This window comes from Athene cunicularia (genome assembly GCF_003259725.1).
Source record: "Athene cunicularia isolate RWA chromosome 1 unlocalized genomic scaffold, athCun1 chr1_part1, whole genome shotgun sequence".
NCBI lineage: Eukaryota > Metazoa > Chordata > Aves > Strigiformes > Strigidae > Athene > Athene cunicularia.
In genome coordinates this window covers 54,843,989-54,866,510 of record NW_020799091.1, presented here as the reverse complement: position 1 = coordinate 54,866,510, position 22,522 = coordinate 54,843,989, and the positions used below count along the sequence as shown (strand labels likewise).

The following is a 22,522-nucleotide window of genomic DNA, read 5'->3' as shown; positions in this document are numbered from 1 at the left end:
ATATGGATTTTTTCAACCAGAAACTAAGAATTTACTGCAGTTGTTCATGGAAAAATGTGTATCTGAAGTTTTGAAATATGTGTGATATTTATACATTTTTGACTTGACACTGTCCATAATTTGGTGTATATAGAAGCTTTAAGCTCAGTTGAAAGATTGTACAAATACTTGCTCTTTCTTTGTCTTGAAACTATGAAAGTACAGATTTAGTTTTTTTCTTTTACTACAGGGTTTATTAAATGATCATATAAATGCAATGGATTTTCTTATGGATCAACACAATGTAGTTTCTCGTATAAACCCCACTATTCTTGGAGCAGAAAGAAGATACATACATTTCAGATCCACATCTGGTAACACTTTTCTCAGATCAGCTGTTGTTACGATTTTCCTTTTTTAAGTCTAACATGTGATGTTTTATATTTTGCAGTTCCATTTGATGTGGAGGACTTCTCTACTTTCTCCTTTTTGGACTCCCAAGATAAAAGTGCTGTAATTTCAGATAATATGAAGTATTTAACAAAAAAGGGTATATTCATTTTCTATATGGGTTTTTATATATATATATATATATATATATATATATGTATTACAAATTGTTGAAATTTGCCAGTAAAATATCCCAAGTAAATAAGTATCCCAAGGATCCCATGTAAATAAATAAATTTTCCATAACCCAGTATCTTCTTTCAGGAGCCAGATCATATCCTAATATTATAAACATAAATTAATAACAGGATAATAACAATAACAGGATAGTTATTTTAGATTTTGTAGTTTTGAAATATGATGGATGTTGTGACTAGTTGTTTTTTATTTTACAAAGTTATTTTGCAAGACTTTTGCAGCTTCAAAAACACTCAGTTTTCTTACTAATATTGTTTTACTTGAGGATATTACAAAGTTTTCAAGTGACTCTTAGTTGCAGCATTATCAAGTGAAGAATGTATAGTCTTTGTAACATCTGTATCAAAAGTAGGCATTTCTACAATCTAAGGAATAATTAATTTTATTTCTTATTTATTAACATTCACTATCTTTATTTTTCTTGTAGTTAGATTGTATAATTTTGATATCTGAAGCTTTGTCTTTCTGTATAAAAGAAAAAACCAAACATTCTGATGAATTATCACTCATTCATACATTTCTTGCTAAAACTCACACTTTTTTGTAAATTTAAAATAGTTTTTGATGTAAAATATTCTTATTGCTTATGCAAGTATTTTCCCTTGGAGTTAGAAAAAATTGCAACTACAACAGTGGGGACATATAATACTGCATGGAATTTTGCAATAGCCTATACATTGTTAACTTGTAGGAGTAGACAGTTAGCAACTGCTCATTTACATCATCAAGGGACAGAATAATCCTGTTTAAAAAGTGCTATCCTTTCAATAATTTTTATGCAATATTAGCATACTTTTTACTTCATTATCAAAAAGAAATGCCATTTGCTTACATTTCTTCAGAACAAAATGATTTAACTGTATTGATTTCTCTGTCTACAGCTACAGGGACATCACAGCTAGTTGTCAAACAATGACTGGCTTTCAATCTGTGGGCTTATTTCTAAGATTCAGATCTCTTGTGTAAAATCCATAACCTTTAAACTGGAACCTACATTTCAAATCTCTGTCGCCAGTGTGTTTCTCTAGAATGCAGCAATGCTTAATAATAACATCTTCCTAGAATCTCACCAGAACCTTGTAAAATTTGCATCTAGATGTGTTAGCCTGCAGGAGATACATGATAGGCCTGAGTAGACCGATATTCTTCTACAGATAATTTTCCAGGTTTTTTCATGTACTACTGCCTTTCTATGAAGAGTAAAGAACAGGTGGATATAGACCAGGAAACAGGGAAAATTTGTGTGCATGCACCTATACAGTAGTTTATTTTCTTTGTACTGCATTTTGTATATTCCTGTTTGTGTCCAGAAATGGTTTTGTCCTGCCTTTAGTTGAAGGACTGTCCCTTTGATGCTAGGAAAAGTGAATAGACTAACTCATGCATTCTTCTAACTATTTAATTCTTTTCATTTTTGACCATATGAGCAGCCTCCATCAAATGTTCACAAGAAACCTCTGGTAAAGCAGGTCTTGTTAACTGGAGTTAGTTTATTACTTAGGGCCATCTTGTTTCAGTGGTACAACAACAGTTTGGCTATTTTGGTGTCTCTCTCATATTAACATGATAAATTACCTTCTGAGAACTTTATTTCAATTCAGAGAGCAAAAGATTCTGATGTGGCAAAGATTAATCTTACAGTTAAAGTCAGTAGTGAAATATGCACATAAACTTCAAAATCTCAAACAGAATTAATTCATTACTCATTAATTGTGACAAAATTCTTCAGAATATAAATCAAGATTATCTTTAATTTTCAGATGAAGATGCATTATATGCTGTTACTATCTGGATTATTGCTGATTTTGATAAGCCATCTGGGAGACGACTGCTTTCTAATGCCTTGAAACACCTGGTGAGTTTCTAGCAGTTTTTATTAAAATAGTATGAATATGTTCTTAACAACACCGCACAATCAAACATTATATTCTTGAGTAAAGGTGTAACTATGGTTTTTTTGTGGATCAGGTGCAGACTTAATGAGACTGTGCTTCAGTTTTACTCTTCTGCAGCACTGACATCTTACAGGCCTGTAAATGATAATTTGGTTTATGAACCAAATGATGCAGGAGACAAACTATGATGCTGTATGTTAAAAGGGTGAATTTCTTCCTAGTTACAGACCTTCTCCCGTGAGGTAACCTACCATGTTACCTGGGCCAGGGAGGTTGGGCTAATGCCTGTTGATATGAACCATTATCCATTCTCCTGTATCATATGGCATAGCTGTGGCCAGGAAATGACCATTTTTCCACGTAGAGTTTGTATGCTTCTGAGACAGATAATTTTTTTTAACATGTATTTTAATATGCTAGGAGGATCATCCGCATTTATGAGTTTGCTTATTTTTTTCACTACTAAGACTAGGATTTAAAGTATACAAGTAGATGTCACGTGGGGAGGTTAGAAGAGTAATTAGACTGAAATTGGGAAAACATCTAGATTTACTAATCAGGAAAGAAACAGGAACCACCCTAAGGGAATTATAAAATAAGTATGTTGCAGGGAGCGTGTGATGCCAGATATGTCTTAAGAGGCTTTAAAAACTGCAGTATAAGGCATTATTACAGAAAAACACTTCAGATATCTGACTGTTAGATCTGTGACCCAAGCTTGATAGATGTATTCTCTCCGTAGCTTCATATTTTTCCCCTTTCAGTGGGAAAAATATGCCATAGCTCCCAGCTAGGAAGTGAGAACTGTCTGGGCAAGTTCTCATGTGTTAGTGAGGAGAATTTAGGAAAAACATTAGAAAAAGCCATTCTGAATAAGGTCTGTTGGATTCTCTATGAGATAACAGTTTAATTCTAATCCATAGATTTGATTTAGATAAATGTCATTTGATTTAGATTAACTGCTTGGTCTAGTGATTTCTGAGTTTCACGACAAGAAGACAAAAGCATTGTACTTTTTAAAAGTCCATTGATTTGTATGGAGATTCTCTGCTTCTTTCCAGTCCCTTTTGTTTGTCGGGTCAGGGTCGGGTAGAATTTCTGATAGGTGCTGAATTGGCACAGACACCTCTTGTGCATGACTTGCTGTCAGCATTTGAAGAAAAAATGCAAGAATCTGAGAGGGAAAGTGGCTGAAGGGAACTCTTAACTATTCCCACTAATATATAATATTTTGAAAACTACTGATACATTTTTACTTCATTTGTAAAAAACTAGAGACGTCATAGCTGGAAGAGACCTCTGGAGGTCATCTGGTACAGTTTCCCACTCAAAGTAGGATTATTGCCATCATTAGATCAGGTCATCTATAAGTTTGTCTGAAGGAGTCTTGGAAAGGAAGTGACTCTGTCCCCTCTCTTGACAATTTGATCTGGTGTTGCACTGCCTTCCTAGTGTAGTTTTTCCTGCCAGGCCCAAATTTGTGACCATTACCCCTTGTTATACTTTTTGCTGCTACCAAGAAGAGTTTGGCCCTGTTGTATTTTTCACTCCCCCTTCGGTAGTTGTTGGTTGCTATTAGAGTTCTCCATAGTCTCCTCTTTACCAGACTGAGTGAGCCCAGCCTCTTCAGTGACTCCTCGTAGACCTCTAACCATCTTGGTAGCCCTTAGCTGAAACCTCTCCAGCATATCAACATCCTTACTGCACTGGGGGGACCCAAACCAGGCACAGCAGTTCAAGTGCAGCCTCACATATACGGAGTAGAGAAGAATAAGAACTTCCTTTGACTGGCTTGCCATGTATCTCCTCATGTAGCCTAATATGCCACCTGTCTTCCTTCCAGTGACAGCATGCTTCTCAGGAACAATATGAAGTATGCATTTTCAAGCTTTTCAAATAAGTGTTTTAACACAACTTTTTTCAAGGGTTGAAATTTAAGGTTTGCAGTTTAATTATGTTGAATACCAGTGATTTCATGCTTTATTTTTCTATTCTGCACTGCAATAGTGTCCATTTACCTTTTCTTCAGTTAGTGATGCTATTTGATCCTACCTTGGAATCATCACTCTCTCTAGCAAAATTTAAGTGGCATCACTGACTTCAAGTGAAATATTTTCCTGCTGGTTAAGATTAAAGTGATAAGTGGATAAACTTGCTTGTATTTGTGTTATGCTTAGTTTGATAGTTTTGAAAAATAGAAAGCCTTCTACAAAATCAGTTCTAAATCACTTGTTTATGTCCTTTGTTAAAAATACACTTCTGCAGAATGCTCAAAGGCAATTGTTCTATAAAAAAAAATCTTCTATTTAAAATATGTATTACAGAATAGGTAAATCCTCACTAATAACTTTTTTACTCTTAGTTGAAGTTCTGAATTAGGCATTGATGTATGTTTTCTAAAGACAAATAGTTGCAAAAAAAGAAATACTTGAGGACATTTCACAGTGTTATAACACATATGAATACATTAGGTAACAGCAGATGGAACTGTAAAATTGTCTATTATTCTGTATTTTTCTTTACAGAAAACAAGCAGTCATACACGACTTGGGATTTTGAACAATCCTTCATCACAAATAAAGGAAGATAACACAGCCATTGCAAGAGGAATTTTGACCACTTTTCTAACCCAAAACAACAACAACTTAAAAAGTTTCCTAAGTAAACTCAGTAAGGAAGAGACAGCTAAATCCCTTGCTGCTGGAACTAAAATAGCGAAATTCCTTATCCCAGTGAGTTCAAACTGAATTAGACAATTTTCTTTTTCATTTTACATATATTTTGCTGTAGGGAAATTTTAAGAGTAAGTGTTTGGCCAAACACTATGAAGTTTATAACACTTATACAGTTTCTGCTCAAGCAGGTTTGGGGTTTTGACAACCTTTATATGATGGAATAATAGAGAATTTCTTTAAAGTAAAGGAAAAAAATACAAGAGTACTGAAAGATACAGAGTACAGATACTGGATTATTGAGACCAAAATAGTTTCATTTATAATTGCTAATTGGGGTTTTTTTATAGCACTCTCTTAATTAAAATTACAGTATTAATGTTTGTCAAGAATTAAGACTTCAGAAGTAACTGGTTTTACCTTGCTGTCATGGTTGTGAGCGTTAAGAAGCACAGACTGAAGTAGTTGAGGTTAACAAGCACTGTATACTTCTGGCCAACATTTTCTGGTGTGTTTCTATGAAAATTCATTGGTTTAAAATACAAATGTTGCTGATTTCAAAGTCCACATGTAGAGTGGAGCTGAGTTATCAAATAACAGCTGCAAACAACAGTTTTTGTTTCAGAACAAGCTGTAAATTGTAGTATTTTTAAATAGGAAGATTTGGAAGACTAAGAACTCTCTTGCATCATATTGGAAAATTAATAGGCTGGTTTGGGTCATGCTCTTATTGTCTAATAAATTTAGAAAGACATAAAGGTAGCTAATTAAGCAGTGTATGCATATTACTAATGTATTTTTTATATTAATTATATGTGAATGAATCTATTTGCTTGGTGTTTATATTTCTAATGAAAAAAATACCTGTCAGAGTTTAGTATAGCAGGATAATTTTGACAGGAGAGACACAGTGCCACTGTGAGCATGGCAAAGTGCTAGCACTTTTTTCCTACTTTGACTGTTGATTTGTTATGTGTTTTACCGGATGATGTTGGCTTCCCCAAAACATATTTAAGCTGTATCAAATGACCACATTAAAATGACTGTTCAGTTTTTAGACTGTTACAGATTTTCTGTGTACCTTTTTTCCTAGAAGTAAGAATACAGTTCAGTTGTTAAGGGAGAATGTTATTTTTCATGTAGCTGTGTGCTGGATCGTAGAAAAAGTGCTTAACCTCAGGCTCAGCTTTCCTCTCTGATGGTTATTTACAGTTGCCCAAGGGTAGGAACTGCACACTAGCTAGTTGGGAGACTGTGGCTCCACAACAACAGCTAAGTACTTGCACTGAAGCTGAGGTGGTTGTTTTCTGGTTTTCATATAACTTGAAAAAAATCTTTGATTACCTCATCCATTACAAAATTTATTTTTGCTGAACCATTCCACCATCTCATGCTTTACTTTTGCTTTAGGGAATGGATGATGATACTTTTGAGAAGAAGTACAACACTTTAGGACTGGACTTAATTAAAACCCACCAGATGTTCTGCCAGGAGGTTCTTAAGCTGCTTCCTGGACAAATGGCTGTTATGAGCAATGGCAGGGTAAGAAAAAAATTTAAGTCATCTCTCAGTCCTTTTGTAGGTATTTTTTACTTCCTTGAACTTCAGTTTCAAGCTCAAGAAAACACATTATATTGATTTCCCACTTAATCGCCTCATTGTTAGAGAACAGTATGAATGTTTGCCTTGTTTTTTGTTTTACTCCTAATTTGTTGATTAGCTCCATTCCATTGAAGCTACTATGTACGTACATCATTCCCACAGCTATTTAAGAGTTAATCGGACAAAAGTCTCTAAACAGGTTAATATTTGATGTATTATGACATTTAAGAATAAATTTGGATCCTGAATGTATCTGTATTTTACACATTTCGAATAGGATAAACTACTGCATGTATAGTAAAAAATGACTTACATTGACTAGGGTAATATTTAAAGCTCTAAAACCCCAAATTGTTTATAAATACTAAATTTTTCTATAGTCTTAATTCATAATGTTCAAATAAATGTGTAGTAGTTTTGTTGTTTCTGTTTCTTGTATGTATATGCTGAAACCAGTAGCCTTAATTACAGTGTGGCTATAGATGTGCTGTGATTAAAAAATACAATATTGGGTTCAATGTTTAGTACTTGTTAATAACAATCAATACCTTACATTACAAATACAATTTACACAAACTACTCTTTGAGTTAACTCTTTCCTAATTTCTGTTTATTGCTCTACCATTAGAAAGAAATAGCGGCACTATGTTGGCATCTCACTACTGGAAACTCTCTATAAATTGTGTTCTTAGTTATTCTTGTGTATCTTAAATGTCTTCTGAGATACAATTCAAGTTTTGCGGAAATAATTAAAAATACTTGGATAAATGTGATAATGTATATTCATCTATCTGAAAGTGTGTTTTCACTTTAAAAGATTACTTTTAAAAAGAGATCGAATATCCTTCATTTCTATCCTTGCTATTTCAGCACTGAAGTTTTGTTTTTTATGAGAAAATGTGGGGTTTTTTCCTAATTATGACTTCTACAGAAGTAGCATGGTATTTCATAATCACACAATGGTTTTCTCTATCTCATGCATCATTAACAACAGATTTTAAAATGGAGTTTTGTTAGATAACCTCTCATTTCTAGGAAGCAGTTGAATTTTGGGAGAGGGGCATTCAGCACCAAACTTATATCATGACATTTTACATCCTGGGAGCCCTCCCTGTAGGCTCTTGAAGTTGACGGGTTAATTTAGCCTTGTAGACTATGAATAGGAAATTCAAACAACATCCTCAAAGCTATTTTCTGAGAGTTCAAGGCACCTTCTTTTGCTTCAGACACCAAAAAGACATAGTAGTTTTCTCTTGTCTCTGGATATCCTCTATTTCTTATCCTTTGCTCTTTTCTTCCTTTAGATCCATTCTGCTTCATCAGAGAAGCCTTGAGAAGTTAAGATCGTGTTCACAAAATTAAACAACTAAAGAGTGCAGTAGACAGTAATTTGGATTTCAGTTAAAAATAGTGTACCTATTTTCTTAAACTTAAATTTGTTACTTCTAAATGGTGTACTCCTTTACATAGGTATCTGTAATGAAAAATATGCATATTTCCAACGTAGCTGTTCTTTGTGATTGATAATTAACTGCAATTACATAACTGTAAAACCTAATCCTGCATAGTTACTATACAGTTTAGTACTGTATAGTTAATAGTAGTGATATTTATATATAGGATTGGAGGTTGCATATTGACTACTGTGCATTCATTTAAAACACTAGTATATTTTTGCTTACAGAAGAAACATTATTGGGACATTCTATGCTTAGTAACTTTTTTTCTCTATCTGAGGTACTTGGTCCTTTAGATGAAAATGAATTCTATGCAGAAGACTTTAATTTGTTGGAAAAAATAACATACAGTACCTCAGCGGAGAAGATTAAAGCTATTGTCAAAGAGATGGGAAACAGCAGTAAAAGGTAAAATTCTTTTGCATTTTGAGGCTTTATGATATACTGCCTTGTTTATTGCCTGTGAGAAATTAATAATCCTTTTGTATGGGAAATATGATCAAAGGTTCAAAGATATAGTCATAATACTCTTCATACTATATACTTATACATATACACACTCTACATGCACTTAGGGTTTGTTGTTTGTGTGCTGTATGTTTGTGATCCTCCTACTTAGCATCTGAGTACTCTACGTAGACAGGTTTAACTGTCCCTCATTTCCTTTATTCCCTGACAGACTTAGTATATATACCTAGTCAAAGCCTTGCCCTACTTTCTAAAAGAAATGACACATCTGCTAAATTTTGTATGACCTTCACGCTTGGCTAATTATGCTGTTTAACATAGTTTTCCATTGTGTATATATAAACTGTTTATGTTGGGTTTCAACTGCATGTGTCATTTACCCTGCTGCTGCCAGCCTCTTTGATACCTCGCTGTTACAGCACAGAGCAGAAAAAAAGGCACCCTGTGTTATTCAAGAGACAGGCTCCCTTTCCTCATTGGTCATATGTGTGAAGACACTCAGGCATAAGAGCACGTCCAAAAAATCATATCCTCTCCAACTTGCCTCACAACATGTGTGTAGCTCTGCTAAATTACTCCAAATGCTTTATCTTCTTTCACTGTACTTACAAGAGGAAGAGACAAGTATGACTAACTGTAAACAATTTTTACTAGCTTTTGTTTGCTTAAGAGTAATTATAAAGAATAATAATGTTTCATAAAATCCAGTGCATCTTAAAAACCACAGTAATATCAGAGTATTGATATTTGAAGTAAGAAAGTGCTTTGTCTGTCAGAATCGTTAGAAAAGGAGCCTGTAGATGTGTGGGCAGATGTGGTGCTCTGACACTCTGCTAGGCAACATTCACACATCTGTTAATTGGAGAAGAGTTATAGCCAGCTTTTAATCTAAGGATCCAGTTTGTATGCAAAGAAGAGAGCAAAACTCTATTAGTTGAACAGTATCTGTTGATTGTCTGAGTATCATTTCTTTCATCTGGAAGGACTGGCACAACTGAAAGAATAACTACCAGAAAAAAAAATCAAGAAGAGGTAGAACTATCAAGGAGATAATAGTGAGAGGCAAAACATATTTAATCAAATGTTAAGACTTAGTGGCACTGAATTAGAACTACTAAGGTTTCTAAGGAAATCCGAGTAAGAAATACAAAACAATTTAATATGTGTCCAAGTAAAATTGAAACGTTCATTTATGTCTGTTGTTGTCAGAAAGGGAAAAAATGGGGAAAGGAAAAAAAAAAAAAAAGAAAGGAATAAACAGCTATAAATGTCAGCAGGTTGTACCATGCAGTCTGTGAGGCTGAACGGTAATTCTGCATCACTTAATTTTAAGAAGCTTACAGTTCACAAGCTCTGAGTCAGTAGTGGTTCATGACCATTGTCATGCTGAAGGTTTTACACAAAGCTACAAATCTTGAGGTGCCAATCATTTTAAAGAGTCCAGGTTTGGGATGTGGGATTTGTAAATATCCCTTATGCAGACAGACATAGATTAAAATGTGAATGTTTCGCTCCTTTTCTAATTCAAAACAAATTATATGTGCCTTATTTAATATAGTGGCAGTGATTTGATTATGAAAATCGATGCTCTGCTGTCATCTTTGCCTAAAACAGAGATGAGACAAGATGCTGAATTACTGAAAGAGCAGCACAGGTAAGTTCTGTCTGTCATGATAATGCACTTACAGTGCTTTCAAATCAAAATTATAATTTACTGATGACTGCATAAGGTCTTTGGAAACTTGAGTAAGCATTCCAGTTTTAAAAGAAGTTGTTGATTCTATGGCTGTATGAACAATTTGTTCATCTGTTTTAGCATAATGTATCTTTACCGCTTTCTTAATAAATTAATTTGTAATACCTAATGATTTTACAGGCTTATCCTTTGCTGTAAGAAGAGGAACAATTGGTATGAATAGAAATGTTGATCTGGAGTTAGAAATCTTGGGAGTCCATATGTTACTGAAATGTTTCACAGATTAGAGCTAAAAGAAGCCCCCCCTAATTTTCATTATACCTGTATAATAGTTACTGGTTTAGCAGTGTCATTCCTGACCACAGCTAAATGCACAGCTAATACAACTAGATTACATTCAAATGTAAATTAATAAGGCTCTCTGGCACCTAATTCCTTAAGAAAACCTGAACAGACTGTCATCAGCTAACAGATTTACACTTGGCAAGCTCCAGTTAGTGTCATTAGTGTACTTACTTGTATGTTGGTTCCTTGTGTTAGAAACATTTAGCAAGTAAATATGCCCTAAGTGCCTTCTTTTGCTGTCATTGTTGATGAATGAGACCTAAAATACCAATACGTGCATCTGTGAATCCTGTCCTCTTTGTAATGGGATACTAACAGTAGATGTTTTTAAGTTTAGCTGGGGCAAGCATTCTGGAGTAGACATACACATTTTTTGAGAAGACATATGATAACACAAGAACCATGATGAAAATAAAAATTTTTGTAATGCTATTTCCAAATCCCTCCTTGTTTTTTATTGGTAAAGGTGCTGTACTGTGCTGTGCCGATGGACTGGCCCTGTTGTTGAAAATACAAGGAGTGAAATCAGTAGTAGCCCGTTTTAAGTGGCTAACACCTTTTCTGGAGTTACACTAATAACAGGCAGTACTATGCTACTACCTATATTGGAGGGAGTTTAACACACTAATGGTACTCACATTTCTAGGTATATCTTCTGAGAAAAAGAAATACAGATAGTCAATTTTGTGTATTTACAGCACATGATTTTTTTAAATTTTTTTTTTTCCAGTGAGGTTTACTAACGTTTCCTTCCTGTAGGTCCAGAACTAGGGTCTTCTTGACTTAGTCTAATAAAATTTATCAAACTAAATTATTTTCTGGAATGCATAAAACTAATCAATCCTATCAAGTTTCACACTTCTCAGCTGCCATTTTTCCCATTGTTTTTTAAAAATTGTGTCACTGCCAGCACTTGTTAAATCTGATGATTCTAGGTATTGGTTAAGGAAACTGTAGACCAGTAACAAAAAGGCCATTTAAAAAATTTTGCTGCATGTTTTCTTTTATTAATTTTGTTATGAAGTATGTATTTAATCCATAACCTATATGGAACCATGTAGTGCTAAATTTTTAATTGCTGTTCATGTTCAGCTTTCCTAATGATATCACAGGGAGCAATCATGATTACTGCTTGAAATGAGGAAAATGTCTTCATAAGCAGTAAAATCTAAAGTGCCTCTGATATTACAAATTTGTGACTAAAAATGTTTGTTATTTCCACAATTCATTTTAGAGTTTTCATGTCACTTATCAATTTTTATTTTTTTTTAACAGTGTAATAAAAGTTGATCCCCAACAGAATGAACCATTCTATGATGTTATTGCTATTGTGGATCCACTGACAAGAGAAGCACAGAAGATGGCGCATTTATTGATTGTAAGATGGTGGTCATTTCTTCTAATTTGCCTATTTGTAGTTTAATTTTTACTAAACTTTTTCTAATTTCCATGTACAGTGTAGTAAAAGGGTAAAGGAAATATAGGTACCTTTAAAAATATATATTGTTTAAATTCATATTAATAAGTTGGGGATGATCTAATTCATTGTACCTTATCTGCAATTAAAATTCAGATGCCCCATGAACCAGTCCCCTTAAAAGTGAGTCCATAAATGCTCTTTATAGTCAATAGAAGGAAAGGAGGAGATTGTCTGCATAATATAGAGGGAAAGGATCTCCCATCTCAAAATCTTAAGAGGCATATGCTTCTTTCCATTAAACCAAATAACTTTAGTTTTCCAAGGTACCTAAATGAGGTGGTCTAAATCTGACCCGTAATATCATCATAAGAAGATTGGACTATAAACCTTTCAGCTCTTGGAAGGGTATTTCTCAGTTGATTAATGCTACCAAGTGAATCTAGAAGTCTTCCATTGTGTGTAGTTATGGATCATCTAAAGAGAAACTGTCCTAAAACATAGCTCCTAAAATGATTTTCTTTTTTCACTAGCTGCAGAATATCACTCTACCTAGGTTCCTTTATAGTTTCCCATAAAAATGTAAATTTTGTCTCCTTTTTATGGTCTGTTACAATTCTGAAGCCTGTAACTTGATTTTTGCTGCATCCTGTTTTATCTTTTTCTCTGCAGTAATTATGAAAGTTTCATAAATTCTTACACTATTTTTTCCCCTCCCATTTTCATATCCTTTTGTGGCTTTTGTATCAGATATTGAAGTATCCACTCATTCTTCATATAATAGTGAAGCAAAGTAAAACATTAAAAAAATAAAATCATGAAAATTCTGGTATTTCAAGACTCTGAAATGCCAGCTTGTCTCTAGAACCAGATCTTTCATTTCACCATTCTCAGTTGAAATGAAGGCTTGATATTACTAAATGAAAATATTTTCATTTTTGAATTGACTGAAAACTCCCTCCATTCACCCAGAAGTTCATATTATGGTAGGTTATTAGGTACAAGGACCTTGTAGCTCAGATGAGAAGCTTTCATTCCTCCTGGCACAACAGAGGCTCCCTAATGAGCAATATCTACCGTAACGCATGCCTAGGCAAGTGACTCCCATGGTGTGCCAAGCTGTTCACCCATCACAGATCCTACTTGTTTCGTAGGAACTATAGTCTTATTCAAGCCAACCCTTAGGGGAGAATAATGAAATGCTGTTGAAACTAAACAAATCAGAAATATTTTAATTTTTTAATTTACTTTAAAAAAAAAAAAACAAACAAAAAAACACACCAAAACTGAAAATTAAAAAAAAAAAATACCTAATCTGGATAGCCACCACCTCTTGGTGTAGAGACAAAACATGCATACATATGCAGTGAGCCCCAAACTCAAAGTTTCTAAATAGATGCCTTGCTAATTATCTTATTCTATATAGGTGACTTTAATAATGTAAATTTTGAGCACTGAGGATATATTTATATTTCAAGAATTTTTTTTGAATAACATAATTGGAGTAGTACCTAGTATATTGGGATAGTAGCTATTCATGGTACAGAATTTGTGTAGTGACTACCATAGCAAAACACATGATTCTTGCCCCAGTCCATGTTGAAAATGTCCACATAATTTTTTTTTTTACCCTGGTAAAAGCATGCTATAATATTACTTTGTGTCAATAGTCACTTCAAAGAAATCTTTTGCTATATTTTTTAAAAATATAAACAAAATGTTACTCATATTAAATGAAAATGAAATTGAGAAGGTGTAAACAGCTGTAGGTAAACTAATCTAAACTTTACTGTTTAGTCTGAGAAAGTGGTGATTTAAGGACAGAGGCAAGGTATGAGTCAGAGCATAAATGACAGCAGAGCCAAGGCTTTTATCTGGTTTTAAAATATACTGGATTGTATCATAAGAACTGCTCTATATCCTCTCCAGGGGGAGGCAGGCAGAACTTTACATATAACCCATATTTTCCCTTTTTCAAAAGTTTTGTCATAGACTTCAGCATCAAATATTTCCAGACAAGGCAACAGTCACTGTCTACAGTAGATCTTTAAATACAGACCATAATTTGACCAGAGTTGGACCACATCAGTTTTCAGTAGAATACATGGAACAGCTAACTAGTCCCAAAGTTATGAAAGTAGTCCCTAAGGTGATGTGAAAAAAGTAAAAATTCCATCTTCTAAAAATGAGGACAAAATTGAAGAGGTTGATTTTTATTTTTTTTTTTTTTTTTTTTTTTTTTTTTCCTTCATTGTAGTTCAACAAAACCAGCTGTTGTGGTTTAGGTCAAGCTGTCAATTAAACCTTCTTCCCAGGCTCAGCTTTGCTCCCAGTTTTCTACCTCCTTCCCCTCAGTGAGGCAGGGGGGCAGTGGTTGGGGGTTGCATTCAGTCCATCACCCCTTGCCTCTGCCACTCCTTCCTCCTCAGGGGAGGACTCCTCACACTCTTCCCCTGCTCCAACATGGGGTCCCTACTACAGGAGAAAGTCCTTCATGAACTTTTTCAACATGAGTCCCTCCCACAGGGCTGCAGCTCTTCATGAACTGCTCCAGTGTGGGTCCCTCCCGTGGGGTGCAGTCCTTCAGGAACAGAAAGCCCCAGTGTGGGTCCCCCACGGGGTCACAATTCCGTGGTATCTGCATAGTTTTTTCTTACATCTCACTCCTCCCATCGCTATAGGTTTTTCTCCTCAAATATATTATTGCAGAGGCGCAGCCACCATCATTGATGGGCTCACCTTTGGCCAGAGGTGGGTCCCACTTGGAGCTGGGGGAAGCTTCTTTCAGCTTCTCACAGGAGCCACCTCTGTATCCCCTCCCCCACTTAAAACCCTGCCATACACAAACCCAACACACCAGCTGAAAAAATACTATACGTGGTGCCACTGAACAAACTACATGTCCCCTAGCCTAACTGCTTTACTCCAGCAGTATGTAACTCTTAGGATGATCTACTTTTTTTTCCTTGTTCAAGTTACTGTCAAAGAACTCAAAAATGTGGAGAGAAAATCAAACCTTTTGGGTTTTTTCCTGTCAATTATATTTTGCTTTTTTTCTTTGTTCATTCTGTCTTCAGGAACACCACTTACTCCATCCCTAAAGTGGCAGGAATCTCTGAAGGACCCTTTTGATAATGTAGTCTGATTTTCTATGTAACATAGGTCATAGGACTTCTTTTTATCAATATTTGAAGTAGAAATATTTTTTTTTAATCTAGTCCTAATTTAAATATTATCAAGCAGTTGAAGGCAGATCACAGCTCCTACTAAGATTTTCTAGTGGCTAGTTAACCTGACTGTTAAACTCAGACTTGGAATTGCAAATTTTTATTTAGCTCCATGCTGTAAGCATTCATCTTCTCATCATTTTGCCAGTTCTGTTGAGGATTCTATTATAAGAGTTCGTTTTCAGTGTAGATGCTTTGTATTATGGTGATGTTCACAAACAATTCCAATTGGTTGAATAGTGGTGGTTTAGTAAGTTAATACTTTTCAGATGATTTGTGGTAACTTACCGTGTTTTGCGAAGTGATTGCATATGTAAAATAAAACTCTGGTATAAATAATTTTCAAGCCACATAAACTGAAGTAATTCAGCCATTTATTACAGTTTGAAATAATATCTGAACAAAATTCCCATTTTCTTCTTTGTGTTTTCTTAATTAAACAGACTGAACTCTTCAAATATCCTGAAATAAAAAAGGCTTTCCAATCTTGTAACCATTTTCATGTGTTGACTTGAATATCCTGGCTTTGATATCCTCATAAGCCCCAAGTAACAGAACCAATTTCAGTATTCCAGAAGTTGCATTGTTGGAAATCAGTGATAATGCATTCTGGTCTTGATATTTCCTATTTAAATTCCTTTAAAATGTTAATTAAGAATGGCATTATTCTTTTTGGCTACAATACTGTATTAAATTTCATGGTCAGCTGATGAATTCGGATGATACCTCAGACTTTTTCAAGATCATTTCATTCTGCACAAAACCACCTATCAATGCAGATTGCTGAAGTATCGTTCTTACTAATGGGATGAGGTTTCTGTCTTGTTTGAAGATAAAGTCCAGTACAGGTATACATAATTTAGGATGCAACATCATTATTTGAAAAATTGTTTTCTTTAATATTTAAAATTCTGGGTATGTTTTAGTAGATGAGACTGGCTAGCACTGGTTGCAAATGCTTTTTGTTGTGAATGACAGATGCTTGAGTCACTTGGGCATCTGTTTTAATTTTGGTGGCCTTTAACCTATGTCATGTCATACTTTCAGTTCTTATGCTTTCAGTGCTGTTTAGGTTCTTGTTTCCCGCTTCTGCACTTGTTCTCACCCTTATGCCATTCCTTAGCCTTTATTTTTTGCTCAGTAGTTTTTCTGTGATGGTATTCAGGTGACAAAAAGGATGAGAATGAGAAACCAGGAGCTCAACAGGTCCCTAGGACTACGTAAAGTTATAGCACTATAGTAAAGACTATGTGTAGCCATAGGTTGAACTGAGGAAACAAAAAAATAGTTATTATAAGAGAGATTTAAGGATGACCATTGTCTTGCTCTGTTCCCAATTTACTTCTCATTATAGTAATTTTAGATTTTAGCCTTAGTGGTATCAATATTTTATCTGAGCTTTAGTATCTTATTTGCTTTTCTAATATGCATAAAGGTAGACACAGCTGCTTTATACATTCAGATAAGTACTTTATCAGAAACCACAGAAATGACAGTAACTTGGTAAGTGTTTTTAAGAGTGCTTTAAAGAAATTAATAACTTTGGTAACTTTAAAAAAAAAAAAAACAGATTGCTCACAAAAATAAGAAAAAATACTGTCTTAATGTTATGGTTCCTGTATAAAAGCATCCAGAAAATTAGTATTCTAGAAATGAACAGAAGAACAAACTGAGAAGGAAGTAGAAATGTTTTCGTTTACTGGAATGTTTTGAAGTCGATGCAGTAGTTTAACACATAATTAATCTATTGCTGACATTTTAAATTATTAAGTATTAAAATAATTCTCTGAGCTTTACTATATCCAACAAGTTTAATAAGAGTGCAAATAATTGTTTTAAGATTTGTTATTGTGTAAAAGGCATGTGTTGTACTTACAAACTTATAAACTTTAAAGTGCTTTGAAATCTTCTAGAAAACACAATATAAGAAAAGGTGATAATACAATTTACCTAAGCATTGGAGAATGGGGATAGCTGCTCTTTAAAAAAACACATCACTACAGGAAAACATTAACGTTGTGACTATCAAGAATATCGTGTGCTAAATCCTGCAGTTTTAGAAAAGGTCAAATCTTTATTTGGAATATCTGACAGCTTCTCTTAATGTACAGATATATTTAGAACTTTAAAATGTTTGAGATTTCTACTGAAGCTTGAGAAATGACAGGATATCGCAAAGATAACTTTAGCCTATTTTCAAAGTTTGATTACCAAGAAACATTTTTTTTTTACACTGATTTTTTTTTTTTTTCTTTAGGTACTGAAAGACATTATCAATGTGAAACTCAGGTTGTTTTTGAACTGCAGATCTAAGCTGTCAGAAGTGCCACTGAAGAGGTAAGTAGTTTATAGCTTTTCTTACATATGATTCACTTGGTAGCCTTAGCAGCATATATTCCTTTAAAAAATAAACAGTTGTTTGTGTTTCTGGATTCTTCTGTTGCATTAGTTACTTTCTTTGAAGGTAATTTGAATGTGACTGAGGCAGTTTCATTTGTGTAGAGAAAAATTTTAATTCTGAAGTGTCAGGCATGGGGTCACAGAGTACTGATCTAGTCCATCAATTCACCTCTCATAAGCAATCCTTAGAGAAATCAGTGGAGAGTCTTGCATGCCAGTGAAAACTTGCAGTGGGAAATGTCTGCCTAACTTGGTCAGTTCTCCCAGCCTACTTTCTGTGTAATGAATTTTACAGATTAAGTACACTAATACTCACTCATCTGAGTAAATGGACAGTCTGCATTTGACATCTCATTATAATTCGTTAGGAATGTTATACCCTGAAAGTACCTGCCTTAAACTGAAGTTTCTTTTAACAGGCTGTAAGGACCAGGGTTCACTAATTAATTGCCTATAACTCCCCAGAGAGGATTCCTTTCCCTCTAAGAGAAAGTTTTAAGCACTGCCATTCCTTTGGCAGATATTGTCCCCATAATCTTATTGAGAGAGAGTGCTAGTAGTCTGCACTTTGTAGGTGCTAGTGCCTGGTTCTTCCCCTCTGCTTGGGAAAGGTGAGAGGAAGAAGTTTTCTGGCATCATTTAGAGCAGTTGTGGCTGCCCCCTCCCTGGCAGTGTTCAAGGCCAGGTTGGACGGGGCTTTGAGCAACCTCATCTAGTGAAAGATGTCCCTGCCCGTGGCAGGGGGGATGGAACTAGATGATCTTTAAGGTCCCTTCCAACCCAAACCATTCTGTGATACTATGGTCTACCCTGTGGAGACAGGTCATATTTTCCTTACAGCAATGGTTTAATATGAAATGTATTGATATACTAGCTCAAATACTTTGTAGGAATCGTGTTATTCATGATGGGTACAGGAGAAATTTTTCATAGTAGTTAAATGTCCTTTCTTTGTTTTTTTTCCCCCATGTGAAGCACTCTGCTTGATGCTTTCATTCTCTCCATTTTCAGTGCTCTTTTTCTCTTTTTGTTCTGACTCTTTGCATTTTGTTGAATATCAGTGGAGGAAGGAAGAAAATCATCCTTATTTTGTTGTTACAAGGATCTTTTACCTGTGGAATATATGCAGTAAGAGTTGGGTACGAATAGAGAGAGCCCTCTCCTTTCCTCTGCTCTTTGTCTTTGCTGCTGCTTGTATCAGGAGCTGTTCCCAAAGCCTCTTTTCTTCTAGCAAAGATTAGCCCCTCTGCTTGGTTTAGTGATACAGTCCTGAGAATCAGACAGTTCACAGTCAAGTTATTTTGGTGCACCTCTTTGGTATTCACCTTTCCTGCCATTAAGAATGTTAATGGGAACTATGCATTTTCACAGCAAAAAATTATCAAAAGCAAATAGATCTGTGTTCATCTACCAGCCCATTTAAGATTCTGTAGGTATTGGCTGATGGTATTCCAAAAGAATAGGGAGCTGCTGTGGTTCCAAACTCCATTACTTTGGTAAATATTCACTATATTTTTAAAGTATTTTAGAAGAACTTTATGTTTGGAACTGCATGCTTCAGTAAATGTATTTTTTTGAACACTTCTTTTTCAACAGCTTCTATCGTTTTGTTCTGGAACCAGAATTAACTTACGGGATCAACAAGCACCTTCCTTCTGAACCTGTGGCAAAATTCCTAGAATTGCCAGAATCACCCCTTTTGACTCTAAACATGATCACTCCTGAGAGCTGGTTGGTTGAAGCAGTAAACAGTTCCTGTGATCTTGATAACATTCATTTACAGGATGTAAGTACTAGTTTGTAAACATGATGAAACTTGCCTTGGACCTTCTACCTCAAGAGAGAAATAGAAATCTTGGGGGATTTTTGTCTCTTATTTTTCAGAAATGCTTACTGTGTTAATTGGTTATTTGGTCAGTATTTTACCATTTTTATTTTCATTTTTTTTTTCTAATTCTCTCTTATTTAAAAAAACAAGTCTTAAAAGAAAGCAGTGAGACAGAAAAAAATCAGAATGCAGAATACAAATAAAAGCAAATTATCTGCTGTGTTGAGCTTTATCATGTTTATGGAAATAATCTTTTTTTAGATAACAATAAAGCAATTAAGGAATTCTGTATGCTAGCTTTCTATTTCTCTTTATTTTGTAAATATTTTTTGTAATAATAGGTTTAACCTTGGTAAATCTTTAAGACTAAATATATCACTGTTTATGAATATGGATTAAAATACATTTGACCCTTTTTTAGTTAACAATTTTTTAATCCCTCAGCTCCAAATTCATTAGATTTTTTTTTCAGCCACCAAACCTATGCAAAATATTGAATGTCTTTGATCCACTAAATCTGTATATTTGAAAGGTATATTGTGAAAATAAAAGCTGGGGTTTACCTTGCCAAAGCTGAGATGCCTCAGGTTCGTCAACAGTCAGTGGAGAGGAGGTCTGTCCAGAAAGTGATACATCCTCTTTACTTTGGGTACCTGTTTTAAAATGGAATTAAGTTCCTTCTGGAAGTGCTTTTCTTTTTTTTTTTTTTTGACAGTTGAATTTAGGTGAGGTAAATCCCACACGTTTGTTGTTGTAAGATGTTGCTTTTCCCACATAGTTAAATGACATAATTTATTGATGAAACATTCCTTCACAGATAAAAGGGACAGTTATAGCAGAATACGAACTAGAATATATCTTGCTTGAAGGGCATTGCTTTGATGTGACAATGGGACAACCTCCTCGAGGGCTACAGTTCACTCTGGGCACAAAGAGTAATCCTGTCATGGTTGATACTATTGTGATGGCCAATCTGGTAAGTTTTAAGGACAGAAATAGTCATTACAATTTCTCCATGAGAATTCTTTATAAGCTTTTTGTTCTTTAAACCCATTTCTCTGGGTTGCAAGTTTAGTAACGCTAAATGTAACAGGAGTATCCTGGTATTGAGACCGTCTACAAAAGAAGATGGGCATTTGTAATTTGCTGAGCTTTCCCCAACTCTTCTTCAGATCCCATGTAGGTCTGGATATAGCCTGATTTTAGGTCCTTATCTGAAGTGCCTAAACTGGGAGTCTAATTGCCTAAAGTGGATGGTAGGAGGTAGTTATATTCAGATGGAGGTTCCACCAACAGAAGTAAGGTGTGAATCACATTCTAATTAAAATAACCATTTTTGTAGCACAGTGATCCAGGCAAAAGAAAGTTCCTAGTTTAGATGCTTCAATTAAGTGCTTAAAGCTTCTGTGGAATAAATCCATACCTGAGAATTCCTCTGGCCATCCAAAGTAATTATATTTGGTTTTAGCAAGCTGTAGAGCAGAAGATCTTGTGATTCGTGAAGCAAAATATTTATTTTCTATTGGATAATATAGTTTGATAGGGAAAGATTAATTTTGATACATAAGACCAGTTACCTAGCTGCTATTTGCTGTTCTCCATAAATATTGTATCATGAGGAAAATGCTTAATAAACTGAGTCTTTGACTTTTACTCAACAGCAGATGATCAGCATGATGAAACTTTTAATGATTCGTCATGTTCCAAAGCTTGCTTCATCTGGCTCTCACATAATGATATCTGTACGCAACATTCCTTAATTGGGAAGAAGCCATGCTGACTTGGAAAGTTGTTCCAGGCAAAACTTTCACGTTTAGAAGAAACTTTTCAGTTTAGGGTCAGTTTAATAATTTATTTCTTTAATGATCACTGTTCTCTAGGTGAGAGATTTTGTGTACAGCTCAAAGTCAGCTAGAAACAAAAGGACCACTGAAAGGCATTGATATGGATACACAGGAAAGGTGATACTTGGTTGCATCACTGCCATATTACTTCCAGGGCTAGTTTGACAGTAGGTAATGGTTACTAGCCTTGGCTGCAATAGCTGCAATAGCAATACCAAATCTTGGACAATTGATTCAGAAATGCTGATAGAACAAGTGACTTCCTTTCCTATTTTTCTTAGGGTTATTTTCAGCTGAAAGCAAATCCAGGTGCTTGGACACTGCGATTGCGTAAAGGAAGGTCTGACGAGATTTATCGGGTTTTTTCGTAAGTATTAATCTATCTTTTAGAAACATAATTATAACTGAATGTGAAAGTGCAACATATTTTGAAAAGTTCTGAAAGTACTAAAGGAAATTAAGCAAAAATAACATGAAAAAAATAGAACAAGAAGCAAATAATGATTTAAAATTTATAAAAGTATCTTATTTTCAGTTCTGTACCCTGCCTGCATGTTGAATGCACCACATTTCCCTCGCTTGGGAGAACCCTTTGCATGGGAAGAAGTCACGTTGTACTCCAGTAACTTGTGTTTATTTGCCACCTTATATGGCTTACAGATCTGCAGTTTCCATGGTCGATTTTCATATGAGGAACATATGCTAGCCATCTTTCCAACTATTCTGTGGAAGAATCATCTTTTTCTCATGTTTTATGTAAGAGCATAGATCTGCAGCATATGAAGTCTTCCTCTTGAAGCTTTGGATCCAATCCCTTCTAGATGAACAGTATTGTTTTATTGTATTTCAGCTTCAGTTCTTTCCTCCTTCCCCCAGCCCTGTAATTCTATGGTCTGAAACAGGTCTATTTCTTATAAAATATTTATTATTACTTGGAGTTCAGGAACACATAGTACCATGTAATGTTTAGTCATCAGCTACTATTTAAAAATTGAAAAAACTGATGAACATCATTGCTGTTTTGAATATTTAGACAATGCATCA

The 22,522-nt window shown here is 34.7% G+C and overlaps 1 protein-coding gene across 5 annotated transcripts in view; it reads left to right on the top strand.

The window, feature by feature from the left end:
• The window catches only part of UGGT2 (UDP-glucose glycoprotein glucosyltransferase 2), a 91,226-nt gene that overhangs the window by 48,223 nt on the left and 20,481 nt on the right, over positions 1–22,522 (top strand). For all 5 annotated transcript variants that reach the window (XM_026854922.1, XM_026854929.1, XM_026854944.1 and 2 more), the window contains 12 exons: positions 230–353; positions 431–529; positions 2,388–2,482; positions 5,048–5,254; positions 6,605–6,736; positions 8,534–8,661; positions 10,280–10,375; positions 12,038–12,140; positions 17,664–17,743; positions 19,403–19,592; positions 20,452–20,610; positions 21,760–21,845. In XM_026854922.1, coding sequence (XP_026710723.1) covers positions 230–353; positions 431–529; positions 2,388–2,482; positions 5,048–5,254; positions 6,605–6,736; positions 8,534–8,661; positions 10,280–10,375; positions 12,038–12,140; positions 17,664–17,743; positions 19,403–19,592; positions 20,452–20,610; positions 21,760–21,845 — 1,499 coding nt within the window. The remainder of the gene's footprint in view (positions 1–229; positions 354–430; positions 530–2,387; positions 2,483–5,047; positions 5,255–6,604; positions 6,737–8,533; positions 8,662–10,279; positions 10,376–12,037; positions 12,141–17,663; positions 17,744–19,402; positions 19,593–20,451; positions 20,611–21,759; positions 21,846–22,522) is intronic.